The 25,047-nt window shown below is 40.1% G+C and overlaps 1 protein-coding gene across 1 annotated transcript in view; it reads left to right on the top strand.

The window, feature by feature from the left end:
• The window catches only part of LRRK2 (leucine rich repeat kinase 2), a 253,679-nt gene extending 229,485 nt beyond the window's left edge, over positions 1 to 24,194 (top strand). The window contains 4 exon segments of the mRNA XM_033958543.1: positions 1,647 to 1,799; positions 15,882 to 16,090; positions 18,591 to 18,647; positions 21,723 to 24,194. Of these exon segments, the coding sequence (XP_033814434.1) occupies positions 1,647 to 1,799; positions 15,882 to 16,090; positions 18,591 to 18,647; positions 21,723 to 21,844 (541 nt within the window). The 3' untranslated portion in view covers positions 21,845 to 24,194.
• The last annotated feature ends 853 nt before the right edge of the window (positions 24,195 to 25,047 follow it).

The raw sequence follows: 25,047 nt of genomic DNA, 5'->3' as shown, positions 1-25,047 counted from the left end.
GGTCCCATCCATGATGGGTACTGCTTTGGTAAGTCCTATCTGCTTCTGTGCCAGTCTGGAGGGACACTAAAGAAGGGGAAATTAGGTTCTTACCAGCTAATTTTCTTTTTTTTGTCCCTTCAGACCTGCACAGACCCGCCCTGTCATTTTGTTCGGTATTTTCATGAAGAATATGGGTTTTTCTGTGGGAATTGGTTGTTTTGGTTGTTTGGGGAATTTAAAGAACAGCGGCATTTGGTTCTGCTGGTTAATCTGGCGAATTGTGGGGCGGTTTTGAGAGGTCCTTATTCTAATCGGTATCCAACAGTGTTTTCCCTTGGTCTCATCCTTGTAAGAGGGGAGTTGGGATGTTGTTTGGCTTTTTTTTTCAGCCTTTTTGTTTTTTGCTTGGCTATTAATTAAGACTGATTGTAATAGGGACAGCACAGCCCACTTATACTGTAGCCAAAAGTTAGTGTCTCAGTCTCCACCTGCTGGCAGAGGAACGTAAACCCATCTGTTTCTGTGCCGGTCTGGAGGGGCTAATGGAAAGACAATTAGCATATAAAGATCTAATTTCTCCTTTTGAAATGTTGATTAAAAAAAAAAGAAGAGTGCAGTCCACAGATGATCTCCAGTCAACTTGAAATATCCTGAGCTATTTTTTTGCCAAGCAAAATGGGCAAAATTGGCTGCATCTCATTGTGCAAAGTTGGTGAATATTTATTTTCAAAAACTCATTGCTTTTATTGCTCCAAAAAAAGCAGTGTGGGCCATTCAGCGCAGCTCTCTACGCTAAAAACTGCTTGCGCAGTTTGATAGAAGAGGTGTTTAAACAATCAAAACTTTTTGGTTTCCTATTCTTTAGTTTTGAATATTTCTATAACAGTTTTTGCCTTGAAAGTGTAGAGTATGATGTTTAGATGAGTAAATCAAACTCCTATTTTAATGCATTTTGTATTGTTTTTTTTCAGACAGCAGGATGAAAAAATGTACTAGGGTGTGAAGGCTTTTATAAAGCACCGTATATACAATGAAAATAAATTTAGCATGTTTTTTCTTTAAGAAAATGGACTGTATTTGGGGGGGTGATTGGGGGGAGGGAAGGTTTTAGCCTTTCCCGATGTATCTAAATGGACACAGAACAGAAGGAAACTTTCTTGCTTTACATCAGCAAGCCTTGGCTCTGGGCACAACATTTCATTTGCGCTATCCTTGTAAATATTTAGTGAATTTGCAAGAAATTAGATATGTATTTTGGAGCCATCTCAGCTGCAATTTTTTTTCCGGATGACAAAGGAACTGTATCATAAGTGAGTTTTACAATGTTAATATATTTAGGATCCTAGGTATATTAAGGGTTACTTCCTGCACTTTCTTACAGTTTATTATTATTGGGTTGTTTTTTTAAAAAAAAATTTTGCTGCTTCAGCTTTTCCTAATCTTGGTCTCCTAATTGTGGGCTAACAAATTAATTGGTGTATTTTCCTTTTATGTTTGTAGTTTGTTGTACTTTTCATATGAAAGATACATTTCTTTTGTAATTAGTTTAATTTTAAATGTAATAAAAAAGTAAATGGTTTTAATATACATTTTTAGTTAGGATTATGTTGACTAGATATTATGATTTATGAATGCATTTGTAATATAGTCCTGTTTATTCATAGGTTGCCTCAGAAATTGTTCAATGATGCAAACATTGTATCCATGGCTGTGGATAACTGCATCTATTTGGCAAAGAAAAACAGCCATTTTGTGGAAGTTTGGGATAAGAAGACGGATAAATGTTGCGAACTTATTGATTGCGCTCATTTTCTCAAGTATGTATGCTATATGCTTCCATTGTAATAGTCTTTGCATTGTAAGCTTATTACATTGAATCCGCTATACAGTAGTACCTTGGATTATGAGTATAATCCGTTCCAGGAGCATGCTCGTAATCCAAAATGCTCATTTATCAAAGCGAGTTTTCCCATAGGAAATAATGGAAACTCGCTTTGATGCTTTCCCCCAACCCCCCGAGAACTGGCATTGCTCCCCTCGAAGGCCCCACCCTGTGATTAGGCCCCCCTGTGATCTGGAACCCCCCCTGCCTCGAACCGGCAACCCCCCCTCCACGATCCGACATCCCCCCCGCCGCTTCTTATCCTAATCTGGGCACTCTAGAAGATCGGACTCCTCATCTGCTGGGTCTCTACTTATGAGGTATTTAGGAAACGTCTAAAAACACACCTGTTCCTAAAACATCTTGACAACTGATCCACTTATCTCTTTCCTCTCAATAGCGACCCACTGTCCTTTTGATCACTTTTCTCCTCAACAATGAATTTCCTGTCTAATTACTTCTCTTTCTTCTTCCCCTCTTGAAGTCAGTCAATTTGTACCTTTGCTTAATCTTTTGTAAACCGCATAGAACTTCACGGTATTGCAGTATATAAGCTGCTATTATTATTATTATTATTATTGAGCATCTGAGCATGCTCAAGGCTTGCGAGTTCACGTTCACGTTCAGAATGTGAACTCGCAGGCCTTGAGCATGCTCAGATGCTCAAAGCCCAGCAGACGAGGACCGATCTTCAAGAGTGCCCAGATGAGGGTAAGAAGCGGTGGGGGGGTGCTCAATTGTGTCGGGGGGATGTCGGATCGTGTCGGGGGGGTGCCCAATCGTGTCGGGGGGGGGGTTGGATCGTGGCGGGGGGTGTGCCCAATCGTATCGGGGGGGTCGGATCATGGCGGGGGGTGCTGGTTCGAGGCAGGGGGTGGTGCCGGATCGCAGGGGGGGTGCCGGATTGCGGGGGGGGGGGGGGGTTGCTTGTAAATCGAGCCATGCTCGGTTTCCGGGGCACCGATTTTGCAAATGTTTTGCTCGTCTTGCAAAACACTCGCAAACTGGTGCACTCGTAAACCGAGGTACCACTGTATATAGAATTGTGTTTAGTGGCCATCCACTGCATGACATTTAGGCCAAGGAAAATCAGGCCTAAATACCTGCGCCTAAGGTGTGCACAGATTGGGTGCACCTAACTTTTAGGAACTCCCATGATTCGCCCATGCTCTACCTCTGGCCATTCTTCCTTTTGTGATTCATATACTAGAAGTGATGTGCACTACTTTATAGAATGCACTTAAAACGTTATGCATGCAACTTTTAATTAGTATGAATTAGCAACATTTATTAGTTGTTATTGCCAATTATTGGCACTAATTGGCTATTAAACAATTAAATTACGTGTGCAAATTGGCTATATGCATTGTATTATGTGTGCGCCTTAGGATGCATAAACAGAATTTGGTCTGAGTGCATAATCCTTCTATTCTTCACAAATTTCCTTGCCTTCTGAGAGCCATAGTCTCACCTGACCAGCAGCTTTTCTCAATTGCTTTACACACTGTGTTTTTTGCTTATACTGAGTGCAACAATCCATGAATTTAGTATCTTTGAGTATCCATATTACCGTTGGTGTGGAAAGATTTTGTTTTCATTGATATTAGGTAGTCTGAAACTAAAAAAAGCTAAGACTCCATTCACCTCTTCTGTGTCATCAAGTCAGAAGCTGCTTTTCTTAATCCAAATTCATATTGCAAGAGACTGTTATGCTGCCAAATCTCGATTCTTGACCACCACTTAATATATCTTCTACATTATTCTTAAAATAATATTATTCAAGTAAATTTTGGGGTCTGCTAAGCAAAATTCATCTTTGCCTAAGTGTGATTCTTGAGTACTGATCTGGGGACTTCATTACTATGCTTGGATTTGAGAAGAACATGTGTTTTTCTTCGCATTGCTGCAAAACTGACAATAGATATGTAATGTTTCATTGTACTGACTGTATCTTTCACTGAGAACCCCTGGCTTTGATGAAGGTTGAATTTAATGGACCTTCTTTCTAACCAAACTTACTTTTTAATATAGTATACGAGTATGTTAACAAAATCAAAGATGATGTATGTTTTTAAAATATATTTTAATTCGGGGGGGGGGCATGGCTTGGCAGCACGCTGTGATGGACGTGTGATCATATTGCTCCTCAACCCCAGGCATAAATAGGGGTTTTTTTTCAGTCTCTTAGCAGTTTTTCTCCCTTCAAAACTATTTTTGAACTATTGGTGATGGCTTCAACTCGTCAATCAAAACTGGAGGTGGCGTTTGCGGCAAGCAGCACGGCAAAAAGAGTGAAACATGACCCGCTGACCCCATCAAAAGTTCTGCTCCCCAAGGACGCTTCAGACAGTGCGGAAATGATGGTGGAGTTACGTAGTATTAAATTGTTACTTCAGGACACTGTGGAAAAGTTAGTGGAAGTTAAAGAGGAAGTGGCTAATACGGCAAAGCAAATAGAACTGGCAAATGTGAGAGTGACACAGTTGGAGAGTCAAATGGAGCGGACGGAAAATAGCATACTACAGTGTCAAAAGGACAGGAAAATGATACAGGAGATGGCAAAACAAATGGAAGATTATGAAAACAGGGCACGTCGGAACAATGTGAGACTTTTGGGTCTGGCGGAAGGTTTGGAAGAAAATAATACCATTGCCTTTTTAGAAGGGCTCCTGCCAAAATTATTTCTGTTAAGCTCAAAATTCTCATTAGAAATTGAACAGGCTCATAGGTTCCATCGAGGAGGTCAGCTGGTCAAGCAGACCCGAGACTGTTAATAATTTGAATGTTACGCTTCTAGCAGGCCCTTGAAATTTTAAAGCTGGCAAAACTGACAGGAATTTAAAATATAAAGATTCCAAACTAATGTTCATGCCGGACTTCGCTAAAGTGACCGCTAATAAGTGAAAACAGTTTCTCCTAAGACCAAAAATGAGAAAGCTGGGGGCATCTTATGGTCTATTTTATCCAGCAGTAATGAGGATCACATATGGGAATAAGAACATAAGAAATGCCACTGCTGGATCAGACCAGTGGTCCATCATGCCCAGAAGTCCGCTCACATGGCAGCCCTTTGGTCAAAGATCAGTGCCCTAACTGAGACTAGCCCTACCAGTATAAGTCCTTGTTCAACAGGAACTTGTCTAACTTTGTCTTGAATCCTTGGAGGATGTTTTCCCCTATGACAGAATCCGGGAGAGCGTTCCAGCTTTCCACCACTCTCTGGGTGAAGAAGACTTCCTTACGTTTGTACGGAATCTATCCCCTTTCAACTTTAAAGAGTGCCTTCTCGTTCTCCCTACCTTGGAGAGGGTGAACAACCTGTCCTTATCTATTAAGTCTATCCCCTTCAGTACCTTGAATGTTTTGATCATGTCCCCTCTCAATCTCCTCTGTTCGAGGGAGAAGAGGCCCAGTTTCTCTAATATTTCGCTGTACAGCAGCTCCTCCAACCCCTTAACCATCTTAGTCGCTCTTCTCTGGACTCTTTCAAGTAGTACTGTGTCCTTCTTCATGTACGGCGACCAGTGCTGGACGCAGTACTCCAGGTGAGGGCGCACCATAGTCCGGTACAGCGGCATGATAACCTCAGATCTGTTTGTGATCCCCTTCTTTATTATTCCTAGCATTCTGTTTCCCTTTTCACCGCCGCTGCACATTGCATGGACGGCTTCATCAACTTGTCGATCAGAACTCCCAAGTCTCTTTTCTGGGAGGTCTCTCCAAGTACTGCCCTGGACATCCTGTATTCGTGCATGAGATTTTTGTTACCGACATGCACCACTTTACACTTATCCACGTTGAACCTCATCTGCCATGTCGATGCCCATTCCTCGAGCCTGATTATGTCACGTTGTAGATCTTCGCAATCCCCCTGCATCTTCACTACTCTGAATAACTTTGTATCGTCCGCAAATTTAATCACCTCGCTCGTCGTACCTATGTTCAGATCATTTATAAAGAAGTTGAAGAGCACGGGTCCAAGCACCGAGCCCTGCGGCACCCCACTGGTGACGCTCTTCCAGTCCGAGTATTGTCCATTTACCCCCACTCTCTGTTTCCTATGCTCCAGCCAGTTTTTAATCCATGTGAGTATTTCACCCTCGATTCCATGGCTCGCAATTTTTTGAAGTAGTCGTTCATGCGGAACCTTATCGAACACCTTCTGAAAGTCCAGATATACAATGTCGACTGGGTCGCCCTTGTCTATCTGCCTGTTTACTCCCTCGAAGAAGTGCAGCAAGTTTGCAATTTGAAGACCCTGAGAAATTGAAAGAATACTTAACACAGACAGAGCCGATGACTTCATAGAAGCTGATGGAGAAAGGCTTACAGGGGATTAATGATAAACAGATTTAAAAACAAGCTGACAAAGGAGATTCTACTACAGAAGAAAGGAGGATTTGTCCCTACTTCGCCCGTGTTCTTCTAATACCCTAGGGTATTTAATATGACATCATTGTTGCTGGACACCATGGTCATATTACAATATTGAAGTAAGGCTCTTTTTCTGAGCAGCAGTAATGTTTTCGAGTGGCGGAAATGTCATTACTTTAGTTTACATTTTTTGTCAGCTGACAATGGAGATCATACTTACAGACGAAAGGAGGATTTGTCTCTACTTTGCCCGCGTTCTTCTAATACCCTAGGGCATCTAATATGACAGCATTGTTGCTGGATACCACGGACATATTACATTTTGCCGGCATTTTCCTAATGATGCAAGTGGAGAAACTTCAATTTTTAACTGTGGAAAGACGGATCAAATAGTGAGCTAATAATTCAGGAATGGTTATCGGAAGTTATATTGGGAATTATTTTCTTTTTCTGCATGTTTGGAGAATGTTAAACGTTTATATTTTGATTGAGTAATATAATATGCATGTACTTGATCTTGTTTGACATATAGAATGTTAGCTATATTCAATTATAGTTTAGGATGGATAAACTTGATAGGTTATATAGAAGAAGTCAGGTTTTATGTTTTAAATACTGTGATTATTTTTAAAATTAATTTAAAAATTCTTTGACCTGTAAAGGTTATTAATTTCAGAAATGTATGAGTTAAATGCCTCAATGAAGTCTTATATTGAATTATATTATTTCACATTAGAAGATGAAACTTCATTGGGTTTATTTAATAAGGGAAAACAATGGTTTTGGTTGGCATTATGAATGTTATAATAGATTTAATTATAGTCTTAGAATGATAAAATTATGAATGTTATTTTAGACAGGGAAAATGTAATGACATATTATTGAACTCTATGGAATGTTTAATAATTTTAATTAAAGTCTTGGTCTGATAATCTTTCAGTTTTTATCCTGGAAAGGAAAAATGGATTGATATATTTTTAGAAGGTCTCAAATGTGTGGCTATGTATTTAAGTTTATGAATTTGCTGTTTTAATCAATTTACTTTTAGTATTTCTATTATTTATGTATATATATTTAATGTACTATATCATATCTTTTGAAAATATTCGGTTTTGTAAGGGAGGAAGTAGTAGTGCCTGGATGGAGTTTATGATTATTAGTCTTAATAGTCTTAATGGGTGCTCCCAAGCAGTTGTGTTATTCATTGGGGAGAGGAGGGGGAAGGGGGGGTTCTTTTTAAGGGGGGTTTGATGTGTATTGGATTTATGGGTTTGATAGGGCACATGAAAATTTTGGTTTACTTTTCATGGTCCCTTTTTGTTAAAATGGTACAATGGCTTTAAAAAAAATTTTCTTTAATAATAATAATAATAACTTTATTTTTGTATACCGTAATACCATAAAACACTTCAGAGCAGTTTACAGGAGAAGAGACTGTACATTTACAGCGAAGATACAGAGTCAGATTAACCAGGATAAAGTAACCAGTTACAGTAACAATTAAAATTAAAAAGTAAGATAGGTACTTAGAAATTCCCTTACTGTCCCAAAGGCTCACAATCTAACTAAAGTACCTGGAGAATAACAAAGAAGTGAAAAATAGAGATAGAGGAAAAATAAGAAATAAACATTCTAACAAGACTACATTGATCTAAAATACTTTGGAAGGATGAAGAGAGGAGAGAAAGGAATATATACAGTTACAAGGGAGTGCAGGATGAGGATAGTAAGATCCGGGGAAGAAGAGGTATATAGGTGAGGAAGGAGAGGAAAGGAAGGAAGGATGGGGTTAGAGAAATTTATCAAAGAGGTAAGTTTTGAGAGATTTTCTGAAGGATAGGTAGGATGGGGCAAGAGAGATGAGGGTGGTAAGGCAATCATTCCATTTGCCAGCTTGAAAAGAGAGGGTTTTGTCCAGGAATCTTTTGTAAATACATCCCTTTGGCGAAGGGAAGGCAAAGAGGTGGGCATTGCGTGTTCGGTTAGAGCCTGGGAACACAAAGTGACGTGACGGGTATATCGGGGATGATCCAGTCAAGGTTTTAAAGCATTGGCAGGCGAATTTGAAGATGACCCTTGCTTCAATTGGAAGACAATGAAGTTTTCTGTAGAAGGGACTAACATGGTCAGACTTTTTGAGGCCATAGATGAGGCGGTGTTCTGAATAAGTCTAAGACGTTTAATGGTTTTCTTGTAGGACCCAAATATATGATGTTGCAATAATTCAAGGTGCTTAAGAATAGGGATTGGACTAGCAAACTGAAGGTGGAGAAATCAAAGTAGTGTTTGATAGAACGGAGTTTCCAAAGGGTGGAAAAACATCTCAATCATCTGATTAAAAGGGAAAAAACCCTTAACTTTTTGAAAAAGCAGAAAGCTGATATATATTTTATTCAAGAAACACACTTATCGACTAGCAAATCGGCTAAGTTGGAAGGTAGTTGGGTCAAGCAGAGTCTTTTTGCTCCTGCTGTGGGAAAGAAGGCTGGGATGGCTATCCTGGTTAATAGGAAATGGTCAGCTGCGGGTAAAACAATATCAACAGATCCCATGGGAAGATGGATTCAGGTGCACATGAGCTCAGGGAAGGATAATCTGACGCTTTTTAACATTTACACCCCTAATTCAAACCAGGCTGAATTTTTCAAAACTCTTCAACAGTTGATTCTGCCACTGGCTTCTTCTAATTTGATAGTAGCAGGGACCTTTAATGATGTTATGGACCCATTTTTGGACAAAAAAGCCTGGTAAGATAATGAAATCATTGGTATTAGACAACATAGTACAATCTTGTGGCATGAAAGATATATGGTGGGTTCTTAATTTTAGTGCTCGGGAATTTTCTTTTTGCTCCCACGTGCATAAATCATTTTCAAGAATTGATTATATTTTTGTCTCTGATAAATTAACTCAGAAAGTTAAGAAAGCTAGCATAGACCCAATTATTTTGTCAGATCATGCTGGAATTTGGATTGAATTTAAACTGTCAGAACAAGATTGTAGTAGACTTGTTTGGAGGTTCAATAATACATTGCTTGCAGATACAAATTTTGTTGAAGAATTTCAATTAAAAATGAAGGAATATTTTCAATTCAATGCATCAGAAGAAATCTTATTAGAAACACTGTGGGATGCCTTTAAAGCTACAATGAAAGGGCAAATCATTTCATATTCGGCACTATGAAACAACTTAAAATGGAATTTTCTAATTTAGAACAAGATATTAAGGAATTGGAGCCACATTTGGCAGTGAAATGGGAACAACATACTTTACAGGCCCTCTTAAAAGCTAAATATAAATATAATGAAATTTCTTCAAAATTGCCTAAAAAAGATTTTATATTATGGGAACTCGAATAAAGCAGGAAGATTATTAGCTAATTATCTCAAAGCAAAAAAAGAAAAGTAAAGATGAGAATGGTTTAAATAAATCGCAATAAATTTGGTTTAAATAAATCGCAATATTTTAGGTGGTTGCAATTGAAGCAGGCCATTCAGGCGGGGTTCCCTGAATGGAGAAATCTTAATAATTATCATAGCCTGGAATTCTTATGTTTTCAGATGGATTCTATGGGTCACCAGGCCGCATTGTGGTACAAATTAATATCTGGATTTGTAAATAAAAAATTAAAACATAGTCTTAGAGACATTTGGAGCATTAAGATTAAACATCAGATTAATGCATCTCAATGGCCACGACTTTGGTCTTGGAGGTTAAGGTGTACAATTTCAGCATCTATGAGACAAACATGTTTTTTTCTTTTGCATAGAGCTTTTTGGACCCCTGTTCGTTTACAAAAAATTGATAGCTCTAAGTCTAATAGATGCTGGCGCTGTTATCTTGAGCCGGGGACATTAGATCATCTTTTATTTTATTGTCCATTTATATTATTATTTTGGAAATCAATTTACATAGTAACATAGTAGATGACGGCAGATAAAGACCCGAATGGTCCATCCAGTCTGCCCAACCTGATTCAATTTAAATTTTTTTTTTTTTTTTCTTCTTAGCTATTTCTGGGCGAGAATCCAAAGCTTTACCCGGTACTGTGCTTGGGTTCCAACTGCCGAAATCTCTGTTAAGACTTACTCCAGCCCATCTACACCCTCCCAGCCATTGAAGCCCTCCCCTGCCCATCCTCCTCCAAACAGCCATGCACAGACACATACCGTACAAGTCTGCCCAGTAACTGGCCTAGTTCAATCTTTAATATTATTTTCTGATTCTAAATCTTCTGTGTTCATCCCACGCTTCTTTGAACTCAGTCATAGTTTTACTCTCCACCACCTCTCTCGGGAGCGCATTCCAGGCATCCACCACCCTCTCCGTAAAGTAGAATTTCCTAACATTGCCCCTGAATCTACCACCCCTCAACCTCAAATTATGTCCTCTGGTTTTACCATTTTCCTTTCTCTGGAAAAGATTTTGTTCTACGTTAATACCCTTTAAGTATTTGAACGTCTGAATCATATCTCCCCTGTCTCTCCTTTCCTCTAGGGTATACATATTCAGGGCTTCCAGTCTCTCCTCATACGTCTTCTGGCGCAAGCCTCCTATCATTTTCGTCGCCCTCCTCTGGACCGCCTCAAGTCTTCTTACGTCTTTCGCCAGAAACGGTCTCCAAAACTGAACACAATACTCCAAGAGGGGCCTCACCAATGACCTGTACAGGGGCATCAACACCTTCTTCCTTCTACTGACTACGCCTCTCTTTATACAGCCCAGAATCCTTCTGGCAGCAGCCACTGCCTTGTCACACTGTTTTTTCGCCTTTAGATCTTCGGACACTATCACCCCAAGGTCCCTCTCCCCATCCGTGCATATCAGCTTCTCTCCTCCCAGCATATACGGTTCCTTCCTATTATTAATCCCCAAATGCATTACTCTGCATTTCTTTGCATTGAATTTTAGTTGCCAGGCATTAGACCATTCCTCTAACTTTTGCAGATCCTTTTTCATATTTTCCACTCCCTCTTCGGTGTCTACTCTGTTACAAATCTTGGTATCATCTGCAAAAAGGCACACTTTTCCTTCTAACCCTTCAGCAATGTCACTTACATACATATTGAACAGGATTGGCCCCAGCACCGAACCCTGAGGGACTCCACTAGTCGCCTTCCTTCCTTCGAGCGACTTCCATTAACCACCACCCTCTGACGTCTGTCCGACAGCCAGTTTCTGTCCCAGTTCACCACTTTGGGTCCTAACTTCAGCCCTTCAAGTTTGTTCAACAGCCTCCTATGAGGAACTGTATCAAAGGCTTTGCTGAAATCCAAGTAAATTACATCTAGCATATGTCCTTGATCCAGCTCTCTGGACACCCAATCAAAAAATTCAATCAGGTTCGTTTGGCACGATTTACCTTTTGTAAAGCCATGTTGCCTCGGATCCTGTAACCCATTAGATTCAAGGAAATACACTATCCTTTCTTTCAGCAACACTTCCATTATTTTTCCAACAACTGAAGTGAGGCTCACCGGCCTGTAGTTTCCTGCTTCATCCCTGTGACCACTTTTATGAATAGGGACCACATCCGCTCTCCTCCAATCCCCAGGAATCACTCCTGTCTCCAGAGATTTGTTGAACAAGTCTTTAATAGGACTCGTCAGAACCTCTCTGAGTTCCCTTAGTATCCTGGGATGGATCCCGTCTGGTCCCATCGCTTTGTCCACCTTCAGTTTTTCAAGTTGCTCATAAACACCCTCCTCCATGAACGGCGCAGAATCTACTCCATTTTCTCGTGTAACTTTGCCGGACAATCTCGGTCCTTCTCCAGGATTTTCTTCTGTGAACACAGAACAGAAGTATTTGTTTAGCACATTTGCTTTCTCCTCATCACTCTCCACATATTTGTTCCCAGCATCTTTTAGCCTAGCAATTCCATTTTTTATCTTCCTCCTTTCACTAATCTATTTGAAAAAATTTTTATCTCCCTTTTTTACATTTTTAGCCATTTGTTCTTCCGCCTGTGCCTTCGCCAAACGTATCTCTCTCTTGGCTTCTTTCAGTTTCACCCTGTAGTCCTTTCTGCTCTCCTCTTCTTGGGTTTTTTTATATTTCATGAACGCCTCAAATAAATAGGATGTTGGATAACCCGGTAGCCTTGACATATGATACGATTCTATTTGGCACAGCAATGAGAGCACAGAGTCAAATTTCTTTAAATAACAACAAACTTTTATTTATAGTAACTGGAGTCGCAGTTCAACAAATAACACACAATTGGAAAAACTATGACAGGTTAAATTATAACTTTTGGTGGAATTCAGTATGCCATATATATAAAATGGAGTGTACATTTGCAACACAAAGAGGATATATAGATAAGTTTAAGAAGATTTGGGGACCATTAACAGACTTTTGCAATGCATGATTCAATTTTCCCATAATAAGATATTGGATAAGAGGGGTGTGGGTGGGTTTATTTTATTCATATCATAATATAAACAATTCATCATTATATCTTATCATATTGTATGCAATTTTCAAAGGAAGGGGAGGGGTGGGTTTATAATTAGAGTAATAGTTGGTATACTTATTAAGTATGATATGCTTTTTCAATATTATAGTACAGTATTATATAATAATATGTTGTATTTACAATGATCTATGAAGGATTATCAAGTGTGTACTCAATGAAATTGTATAAATTTATGTGATACACTTGTTGTTATATGAAAAATGAATAAAAAACTAAAACAGGAAGATGAGAATGGTGAATCTCAGTCTCAAATTGGTAGTATCTTAAGACAATTTTTGAATTTTTATAAGACTTTATATTCTTCTGAGCTTCATTCAAATAAAGAACTTGAGGGGTTAAAGTTTTTAAAATTAATCAAGGGACCAAAAGTTCCCGAGCATATAAAAGGAAATTTTGAGGCGCCTATATCACTGAAAGAACTTCAAGCAGCATTGAAGTCCCTTAGAGTTGAATCCGCTCCAGGTGGTGATGGTTTCACTGTAGAGTTTTATAAATCATTTCAAGTTACCCTATTACCTCATCTTTTAAATTTATATCAGGCTCAACTAACTAAAGGTTGCATTACAGGTACTATGGCAGAATCTTTAACAATTGTTTTGCCATAGCCAAATAGAGATCCCATGTTGGTTTCAAATTACAGGCCTATCTCTTTGATTAATGAGGATAGAAAATTTCTGGCTAAGTTATTGGCTTTACACTTGGCCAAGTTCTCCCTTATGTTATTGGTATGCACCAAACCGGGTTCGTTGCTCAAAGACATTCTTCAAACAACACCAGACTGGCTTTCCACATGTTAAAATTAACAAAAGGCATGGAAGATCCGGCCTTCTCTGTATCTTTGGATGCAGAGAAGGCCTTTGACTGTGTGGAATGGACCTTTATGTATCAAGCAATGGATTGGTTTGGTATTGGTTCCGGATTTATACAAATGATTTATACAAATGATTGTATAGTTTCCCTTTTTTATATATTAATAATACTTTTTCAGAACGTTTTCGTCTGGAGAGGGAAATTAGACAAGGGTGTCCATTATCTCCTTTGCTTTTTGACATTGTACTGGAACCCTTCCTATTGACTATTCAACAGGCAAAGGAGATTCAGAGTATTCCTTATGCAGGTCAGGAATATAAGTTTCTGCGTAAGCAGATGATGTTTTGCTTCATTTGAGGAATCCTGAATCTACCATTCCGCATTTATTAGAATTGATTGACCAATTTGGTAAATTTTTGGGGTATAAAATAATTTAGAGTAAATCGGAGGTTCTTCCGCTAAACGTACATTGTGCAGAAGGATTATTTGATACATTCTCTTTTCTTTGAAAGGAAGAGGGGATAAAATATTTAGGCATTTGGATTCAAAAAACCCTGGAAGAAACGATGAAAGTAAATTTAAAATCTTTATTGCTAAAGGTCTCAGAAATGTGTGAGCAATGGAATCCATTACATCTGTCTTTGTGGGAGAGAGGCCAAACGGTTAAGATGATGATTATGCCTATGGTTTGCTACCAAATGGGTATGTTGCCAGTTTATTTTAAGGGGTCCTTTTATAGGAAATTGAATAGTATTCTCACTAAATCTATTTGGCTGGGTAAAACTGCTTGAATTGCTTTAGTATCTTTACAAAAAACAATTGTGGCGGGTGGGGTAAATTTTCCAAACTTTTATAGGTACCATCAGGCCTATATACTGCGTCAGGGAATGTATTGGATCCTTCCTGAGCTCATGGAACATCTTCCTGATTGGTTGTACTTAGAGTGACAACTTATGTTCCCATTAAGATTGTTTCATGTGTTGAGTATCTAGTTACCTAGATATGTTAAGGACAATAGTATTTTATTTGATACCTGGGAAACCGTGAAATTTATTAACATCTTAACAAAGATTCCAATAGAGAAATCTACTTATCAGTCCTTATGATTAAACTCCAAGATTCAAATTGGCGAATCTGGGATTTTCTGGAAACACTGGATGCAGGCAGGTGTACGTACACTAGATGATGTTTTATCAAATGGGAAAATGCTTGATTTTTCACGATTGCAACAATCATTCGGTATTTCAAAGTCTCAAAATTATAAGTGGTTGCAGTTGAAGCAAGCCATTCAGAAGGGGTTCCCTGATTGGCGAAATCTAAAAAAATCATTATAGCTTGCAAGTCCTGTGTTTCCAGACAGATTTCCTAGGACATCAGGTCACCCAGTGGTATAAATTAATATCTGAATTCTTGATTAAAAAACTAAAAACTAGCCTTAGAGACATTTGGAGCATTGAGATAAAGCAGCATATTTCTGTTTCTCAATGGCCATGAATTGAGACAAACATGGTTTTTCTTGTTATATAGAAGCTTTTGGACCCCTGTTGTATACAAAAACTAGATAGTTCTAAATCTAATAGATGCTGGCACTGTCATCTGGACATAGGGACATTGGATCATCTGTTGTTCTTTTGTCCTTTGATATTCAACTTTTGGAAATCAATTTGGGGACAGATTAACACCATATTGGAGTCATCGATTCTGCTGACATATGAAGTTGTCATATGTGGGATGGTATTGCATCTCAAATCCCCATTGGATAGATATAAATGTTGGCTTTCCTAATTATGACCGGGATAGCCATGCAGATGGTCACTCATAATTGGAAGAATTGGGATTGCCTTAATTTTACTTTTTGGGGGCAAATGTATGCTTGTGTTATAAGTATGAAACAATGAATGCTGATATGTTGGGACATACTAAGATATTCAAATTAGTTTGGGGTCCATTGACATCTTTTGTGGAGTTGTTATAGTTGTCTGTTATCTTTATTTTCTGTTGTTCTTGTGCACATCTAAGGGAGGGTGGGTGGGAGGAAGAGGAGGTATTTCTTTTCTTTGATTTTATTCCCTGTTTGAAATGTTTGAGGGAGGGGGAGGGTATTCTTTTTGTTTTATTACTAATGGATTATAAGTGCTTATTGTGAATATTATATATATTTGTGTACTGTTGCACTTGTTGATAGTTTGAAAACTTAATAAAGATTTAAATATATTTTAATTCTGCAATTCCTGATTTTGTTTTAGCTTCTTGTTTTATGTACTCTGCCTAGAACTGAGAGGTATGGCAGAATATAAATTAAAATGTATATGTAAACTATAGTAATATAAAAAAATCTCTTTCATTTTTAGAGATGAACTAGTGAAACGCAAAAAACAGCCAGTGCATGATAATATGTATGCTGGAAGAGTAAAAACCATCTTATTACAGAGAAACACAGCCCTGTGGATAGGGACTGGAGGAGGACACATTTTATTGATTGATCTATCAACACGACATCCCATACGAATCATTTTTAGTTTTTGTGATTCTGTTAGAAGTATAGTGTCCACTCAACTAGGTAAGTTTGAAATATTTAAAATAATGACACTTTTTTAGAACTAGCAATGCACTGACATTATCCAGGATAGTTTTCAAAGCCATTTACCTAGGTAAATAGCCATTTAGGGCCTGATAACTGGATATGTCTGTGAGAAGTCTAAAAGGTGACAGTTTTATGAAGGGCAACATAGATACCAGTGTGCCTTTATAAAATAGGCACCAAGAACCAGCCTCTGTAGCAGGCAGATATCAACATGTGCGTTTATGTCTACTTAAAGGATGGTATACGTACATGTATTGCAACTCTGCTCTGTGTGTAAGTGTGTACCGCTGTACTTAAATATGCACACTCCATCATATAGGCCCTCTTTTACTAAGGTGCACTAAGCATTTTAACGTGCGTTTAGCGTACACTAAGTCAACACGTGCGCTAACCGTTAACACGTCCATAGGATAACATGCACACATTAGCATTTAGTGCGTGTTTAGCGTGCACTAATATTTACCGCACGCTAAAAAGCATAGCGCACCTTAGTAAAAGAGGGGGCTAGTTTTACTAAAGGACTTTTCCATGTACTGTATAAATCAGGCTTTACTTATAGAAAGTGGTCATTTACCTGTGTTTGCATCCATGTACACATGTACATGACTAGAATATCAACATTTATCTAGGCAGCACCTTATAGAATTAACTCCTCAGTGGATAAATTGCCCTCTTTGAAATAGGTCCTCAGTTCAGCTAAAAGTATACAGAAGCTTCCACAGCACGTGTGCTTTTTAACTGTTTAGGAAAGGAGACTTTCTAGGAGACAGTTTAGGTCGTAGAAGCAAAACAGCATGTGTACTTCTTGACATTTTCCAAATTGTGAAACACTAAATTCCCCTATCTCCGTCACCTGTAGAAACAGGAGATGCAAAGCACATGGGCGTTTAGCAAACCTGGCTAGGCAATTTCATTGATAGAGCCAGGTCGACCTACGCACTTTTTGGAAAGAAATTAAAACAACTCTGTTCAATAGATTTATTTCCTAGTCAGATAACTCCCCCCTTTTAAAACTATTACTCAACATGTTGATACTGCGTATTCTCACTAATTGTATTCTGAAATTCGCTGGCTGTCCAGCCCTCTTCATTGTAACATGTTAATATTATGTTGTACCATATTAATATTATATTTCTTACTAATTTGTACTCTGTAATTCGCTGATTGTACAGCTCTCTTCACATTGAACTGCCTAGAAGTCGCAAGATTATGGCGGTATAGAAAAAATAAAGTTATTATTATTATTATCTTAATGCTGTCTAATTAACAAAGAGAAAGTATATGAGTAACTACAAAGTAAATGTTGTCATGTGTTTTGCAACTATCTAGGATCTTCCAAAATTTGCCTCTCTGATAGACTGTAATACTTTCTATGTATGATATTTCTTTAATCATATCAACTGCACTTGCTATTTTGAGGTCATCAATTTTAATTAATTTTTTAGGGCCAAATAAAAGCAGTGGTTCTAGAGAGAATAGTTATAAAAACCATTTCTGTGGATAAAATAGTAATTTTGCCTGGTAACATGGGGATCGGAGTCCTGTGTCTTTTTGGACCCATTTGGAAATATTTATTTTGAATAAGGCTGAGAATTTTCAGAAATGATTACCCTTTCTCTCTTCACAGGTTTATTGGGTTAAGTATAATTTGCTTGCTAATGTGTATTTATTTTATGGGTTTGGGGGGGGAGTTTGGGGGAGGGGGGTGTATGTCTTTCTTTCTTCTTTTTCCTATGCTCTTCATAATGTGGGCTTGATAGGATGATTAGTATCTTCTTTTATTATTATTCTGTATTGCTTTTTCTTTTATGTCACTTGTAACATTAGTAAAAATTATCAATAAAAAAAATAGTAATTTGTGTGTCAACCTTCAGTGATGTGTACTTTGGTGATAGGTGTTCACATAGGTAGAGTTTGAATGGGGTGCACAATTACACTATGATTTACATATAGTTATACCAATTCTGTGGATGTTGCACGTGCCTATGCTTAAAATATAAATATGTATTTGACCTAATATGCTAATACGTATTCTGCAAAGAAAAGTAGGCACCTTTTAAAGAATTACCATCTTACATGGCAATTTTCAGAAGCTATTAATCTACGTAAATGTACTGACTGAATATTGTCCATCCTCCATGCAGTTAAAAGTGGCTGGGTTTGGATGCAGAATCTGTGGAGGCAATCTTGCACCCAGTCTTGTCTTCTCATAGCTATGTGCGTTTATTTTAAAGGGGAAAAAATATCCTTAGAAAAGGCAGGTGCAAATCTCTGTGGCCATGTTTTTCATAGGCATTTTTCCAAAGGAAAGCAGGTGATCAATCTGCTCATGGATTTTGCACCCCATCTACAAATTTTGAAAATGAGGCTACAAGTTTGTTTTGTTTTTTTTGTTATTTTGAGTTGTTGTTTGTATGGGGTTTTTTTCCCCTCACTGAATTGAAATCATGGACACCATTTTATATTTTAATTTCAGATAAAGGAAGCAACAAGAACATTATGCTGATTTTGGGATGCTACAACAAAACAAGTGGTAAAAATACTGAATCTCATTAGGATAACATTTGGTTGCATGTAGTAAAGGCTGTAATGTTAGCCATAAAATACTGCTTTAGGGTCTAAAATTCTTCTTGGTGCACATGTATTTGGTAGGCAAAAATACCTCTGGGCCAGTGGTGTAGTAAGGGTGAGTGGCGCCCGGGCGGTGGTGCCTGTCCCTGCCGCGCATACACACCCCTTTCCCTTTCCCCATACCCTTTAAACTTCTCTGGTGTGAGCAGCATGCACACATTGGTGTCGGCTTGCCATTTGAGATCATTTCCTAGGTGCTGGTCTCGGAAGTGACGTCAGAGCCCTGATGCTGACATGGGCAGCAAACTCATGCTGGGGAAATAAAAAAGGCATGGGGAAGGCAAGGAGAGGAGCGGAGGGGGGGGCGGAGAGGAGAATGGATGCCACGCCCTTAGGAAGACCACACCTGGGGTGGACCGCACCCCCGTTACTATGCCACTGCTCTGGGCAGAAACTTATATATGTACCAAGTTATTCATTTTGAAACACAAACTCCTGTAGCTATCTTCTCTGTAGATATTGGATGGGGAAGATAATTTTTATAACAGGACACCTTGTGAAAAGTCTAAAATGGTCCCTGTTTTTGTCTGTCTATAGGGGATGGCATGTAAATATCAAACTAGAACAGCAATCCCTCAAGAAAACATTTTGATATGCACTTCCCCCTCCAAATTTGTGGGGGTTAGGGGCCGAGCATTTTCTGTCTATAGGGGATGGCATGTAAATATCAAACTAGAACAGCAATCCCTCAAGAAAACATTTTGATATGCACTTCCCCCTACATATTTGTGGGGGTTAGGGGCTGAGCATTTTCTGTCTATAGGGGATGGCATGTAAATATCAAACTAGAACAGCAATCCCTCAAGAAAACATTTTGATATGCAATTCCCCCTCCATATTTGTGGGGGTTAGGGGCCGAGCATTTTCTGTCTATAGGGGATGGCATGTAAATATCAAACTAGAACAGCAATCCCTCAAGAAAACATTTTGATATGCACTTCCTCCTCCAAATTTGTGGGGGTTAGGGGAAGATACATTTTCCTCATCATTTTCTTCTTTTCTCTCTCCCTGTCAATATCGCAATGCCTCTCTGTCCCTACTCTCATTCAGAAAACAGACTGGCTGATATTCAAAATGAGTTAACTGGCCAAGAACGGCCACCAACTGGTTAACTTACTTGTCAATGGCTATCTGGTCATTTTCAGAGGCACTTAACTGGTTATTGCCAAAATGGAAGCTGACTATGTCAGGGGCTTTTCAGGGACAGTTAGCTCCTGATATTCAGAGCTACTGGCCAGTGATAGTACATAAAAGGATCACAACAATAACTGTCCTATATTTATGTGCTAATGAGTGGCCGAGTTAACCATGCATGCTCTAACCAGCTTAAAGAAAACCCAGATATTCAATGTCTACATTGTATATCCCGGTTTAACATCAGTGGCAGACATTAACAGCACTGCTGACTGAATTTTGTAAGTGAGAGGATTGCCATCAGTAAAATGATGAGGGTTAGGTTGGGAGACTGAAACACCATGAACAAGGTATTGCCAAAACAAAGTTTTGGTGATCTGACCCAGTCAATTCATTTCCCTATGGGAAAAATCTGAATCACTTTACATTAAAAGTGTTTAGATTTTTCTTTTGTGTCCATTGCTACATATTTTATGGATGTGCATTCATTTGAAATGATGTGGGAAATGTCATTTCTAGTTGATCTTTCCCCCTAAACGACACTGAAAAAAATGGTGGGGGGTGGGGGTTTTAAGTCTTTAATGGTGCACATTCTTTCAAAAGAGTTCACACGTTTTTGAAAGCGTGTAAACTATTGTAAAGAGAGCTCGTGCTTTTGGAAAGAGTGTTCCCTCTTTACAGATAGTGTGCTGTCTTTGCAAATAGTGTTTGTTTTTTTCAATAGAGGGTGCTCTTTTTTTGAAAGAGCACGCATTCTTTTACAATATTGCTCCCCTAAGGAAAAATGGGGGTAAAAACTTGAACAGAATGAAAATTCCTAGAAACAACATGACATGAAAATTCTTGGGCTGCGCACTTCCAATATATATTCAGCTAGAGCAGGGGTGCCCACACTTTTTGAGTTTGCGAGCTACTATTAAAATGACCAAGTCTAAATGATCTACCAACAATAAAATTGCTTCGGCCGACCAGCATCGCGATCGAGCTGTTGGGGGAAATGCTGCCGGGTCCTGCCTTCGCGGAAACAGAAAGTAGGCAGGACCCGGCAGCAAGAAGAGGAAATGCTTCATTAACCTGTCTCCCGCCTTAGCCCGTAGCGAACGCTTGCTTCAGGGCTCTCAACATGTGCGTGCCAGCTTCCCTTCTCCCCCCACCCCCGACATAACTTCCGGTTTCTGAGGGAAGAGAAGGGAAGCCGGCACGCACACGTTAGAGCCACGGAGCATAAGTTCGCTTCGGGCTGAAATCTCCAAGCCGTTTTTTTTTTGGTTTTTTTTTTAATGTTCAGCAGCGGCGGCAGCAGCAAGAGATGACAGCTGGGCGGACCGCCCAGCTAAAAGGCCCTAGAGAGAACACCGGAGAGGAAGGCTGATCGGCCCGGTAGATCAGGACGGCAACACGAGTCTATCACGGAGCCCGGGATGGGCTCCGCAATCGACTCGCGTTGCCTTCCTGAGCTACTGGTCGATCGCGATCGACGTGTTGGGCACCCCTGAGCTAGAGAGAGAAGATTTTTTACTTAGTTTTAAGTACCGTTCATGTCTGCTTCATGTTCATAGTTTAAAGCATGAACCTGAATGCAAATATTGCTCTGCTGTTTGCTGAAATGCACTTGACATAGGTTATTGAAGCAAAATCATGTCCAAGCAGACTGGATAATAAATCCTAATGTACAAGTCTGGAAATGGAAAATAATTGTAATTTGCACAGTTATGTCCATTCTTGATTGGAAATTTGAGGAGGTGGTTCTCCATCACTGTTCTGAAACATACTCATTTTTTCCTAGTGACATATAACTCATTGTCTCTCTTTGTGTTCATATAATTCTCATTTGTGCATTCAGGTGTAAAGTCATTTCTTTCTGTCTGGGATGCAAACCTTCCCCATGAGGTGCAAAACTTGAAAAAACACATAGAAATGAGAAAGGAACTGACAGACAAACTGAGAAATCATTCTATGGAATGATGGAGCACCAGTAGGAAGCACAGACATCATCGTGATTTGCACTTCTGCTCTACATTGTTATTAATTTGCAATTATTATTTTTTTTTTGTTTTCACAAAGATTTTTCTGATGCTCCATAATTATGTGAAGGAAGAAGATTTTTTTTTGAGTGAAGATGTATGGAGTTTTTGCACTTTTGAACACTTTGATGTGATTGTGGGTTATGGTGGTAATTGTGTAACTGTCCATACTGGTGAAAAGTTTGCATTTGCTTTCCACTCGATAGACTTTGCAGGATTTCCAAAATAAAAGTACATATGGACCCAGAAATGACTCGCTGGGTTTGAAGCTGCTTGAGAGTGAATTAACAAAGGAGTGTACTAAAATGGAGTTTACTTTAAGAACACAGGCATTTTCAGTAGCATGTTGCAAGGATTGTTCTTTGATTTGGTTCTGTTAATATTTTTGTAAGCGACATTGTGGGGTGGGATGGGTTGTTGGGAAAGGGTTGCCCTGCCTTTTTGTAGATGACTAAGGGCTAGATTCACTAACCTTACTGCTCTGTGGGTGATCCGATCCAATCCGTGGCCGGGTGACTGATCCACAACGCGTCCTCATGCAAATGGGGGGCAATCAGAGGCATCCCCCACACCGACCACACAGATCACTGAAGAACGATCCCAATGCATGCGCAGACCATCTTCTTTGCCTATAGATGGTCTGCGCATGCATTCGCACACGGATCGCCCCAAAAACTCCTCTCTCCTATTGAAAATGTAGCATCTTGTGGATTGAGGTAGTGAAGCAGAAGCGCTTCTGCTAAATTGTATTTGTGCTACAGAAGAGGCTGTGAAGACTTGATTATGGCAACTGTCAGTCACGGGGCCCTGGTTATTTACTTCCATAAATAATACAAGTCGAGTTTGCCACATCTTCAGACACAGCTTGCGAGCCTGTGGTTTGTTCTTGAACAGAACACACCATAGTGTAGCCCTGCTTTAACCCCACGGGTTAAAACCATGGGCTTGCACTGCAGGGAAGGGCAACAAAGAGTAGGAGAGTCGAGGCGGCAATGTGAGCCAGGAGAGTCGGGGAGGCAGGAGAGTCAGGGAGGCAAAGAGCAGGGCGATTGGGGAAAGTATGGTTTGGGCTGCAGGGCTGGGATTTGAGGACAGCAAAGAGCAGGACAGTCAGCAAGGATGTGAGCAACTGGTCCTCAGCAGTCGCTTCTTTTTGGATCAGCCAGCCCAGTGGGTGTTCCTTCTTCCCTTTAGTGGATCGGATCGGAGGTTGATCGGCCACGAGGTTAGTAAATTGGGTCGGTACACAATCGCAAACACAATCGGTGGACTTAGTGAATATAGTCCTAAATTTGCAACAAGGTAAACAACCAAACATTAGGAGGGATCTAGTAAAGTCTGAGAAATGGTCTAGAGTTTGGCATAGATTTAATATTAAAATATTGCAGGGTCATATATTTGGGCTATAAAGAGCCAGTCGAGCAATACAATGTAGGGGGTTCTTCTATACCCAAATGAAGAATGGGCTAAGGCAGTGATCTTATCTAATGATCTTAAGATAGCTATACAGATAAATGAGGCAATAGCAAAAAACAGAAGAATGTTTGGTTGTGTAGAACATCCATCAGGGAAAAGAGATGATAGTATCTCTGTATAGGTATAGAGAGATCTCATTTGGAGTAGAGAATGACACGGTGGCTGTTACCTGCGGTCAGCCGTAGGTGACTGCAGTTAACCTGCCAAAATGGGTGGGGGAAACAGTGTTCACCACGGCTATGGGGACAAGGCCATTCACTGCCCCGTGGAGCGGTGAATGGCCTTGTCTTTGCAGTTAAGGGAGGGAATGTGTGCGGTCACAGATTGCTATCCCCCCCTCCATACTGATAGCCACCGTCCAAGCATCTCCCTCCATCCCTCATGATTGCTTCCTCCCGATCGCCGCCACCACCTGAGCATCTCCTTCCCTGCTCCTTACCTTCGCGGCAGGCAATTTCTCTAAATTTGCTTCCTACAAGTAGCAGGGGCATTGAAATCGTGTGTGGCTACCGTAAAGGTCATCTCTGAAGCCACCGGAAGTTGCATCAGAGACGACCTTTCCTGCAGCCACACGCAACTTCAATTCCCCAGCTGGGAAGCAAATTTACAAATTACCTGCCGCGAAGGTAAGGGGAGGGAGGGACAAAGGGAGTAAAGGTGGGGTGGAGAAGAACAGACGCTGAAGGAAGATGGAGAGGAGAGGACCAGACGCTGGAGGAAATTGGGAAAGGTAGGGTGCGGAGGAACAGATGCTGAAGGGAACCGGGGAAGGTGGGGGTAGGGAGGAACAGACGCTGAAGGGAACTGGGGAAGGTGGGGGTAGGGAGGAACAGACACTGAAGGGAACTGGGGAAGGTGAGGTAGAGAGGAACAAACGCTGAAGGGAACTGGGGAAGGTGGGGTAGGGAGGAACAGACGCTGAAGGGAACTGGGGAAGGTGGGGTAGGGAGGAATAGACGCTGAAGGGAACTGGGGAAGGTGGGGTGCGGAGGAACAGACGCTGAAGGGAACTGGGGGGGGTGGGGAGGAACAGATGCTGAAGGGAAATGAAGGTGGGGGGTAGGGAGGAACAGACGCTGAAGGGAACTGGGGAAAGTGAGGTAGAGAGGAACAGACGCTAAAGGGAACTGGGGAAGGTGGGGTGTGGAGGAACAGATGCTGAAAGGAACTGGGGAAGATAGAGTTTCCAGACTATGGGGAGAGTGGAGGGAATAAGATGGGTAGCAGATCAATTGGGGTGGGGATGGAGGGAGAGATGGAAGGGATAAATGGAGGGAGAGATGGAAAATAAAATAAAATTTTGGAATCTCTCGTAGCACACCTGGAATCTCTTCATGGCACACCACTGTGCTGTGGCACACAGTTTTAGAGACACTGCCCTAGCAGAACCTAGGCGCCTGGGTTTCATAAATAGAATAGGCTCCTATGGCAAAGCTTTGGGGCACCCAAATGGAAGGGCCCAATTATAGAATTATCCTCTGTGTTCATACTTGCCTTTATAATATAATGCCCCCACAGAAAGCTCCTGCACAAAGTTAGATGTGCTTTTAGGTGCAGAAAAAGTTTGCATTTTAAATATACTTATTCGCTTATTTTATAAAATAGGTGCATGAGGGCAAATACTACTTTCAGGGTGCATAAACATAGGTTTACATGAATAAATCTGGA

The sequence above is a fragment of the Geotrypetes seraphini genome, chromosome 9 (genome assembly GCF_902459505.1).
Source record: "Geotrypetes seraphini chromosome 9, aGeoSer1.1, whole genome shotgun sequence".
NCBI classification, from domain to species: domain Eukaryota; kingdom Metazoa; phylum Chordata; class Amphibia; order Gymnophiona; family Dermophiidae; genus Geotrypetes; species Geotrypetes seraphini.
The sequence above is the reverse complement of the archived record's forward strand: the minus strand, read 5'-3'. Positions and strand labels throughout refer to the sequence as shown.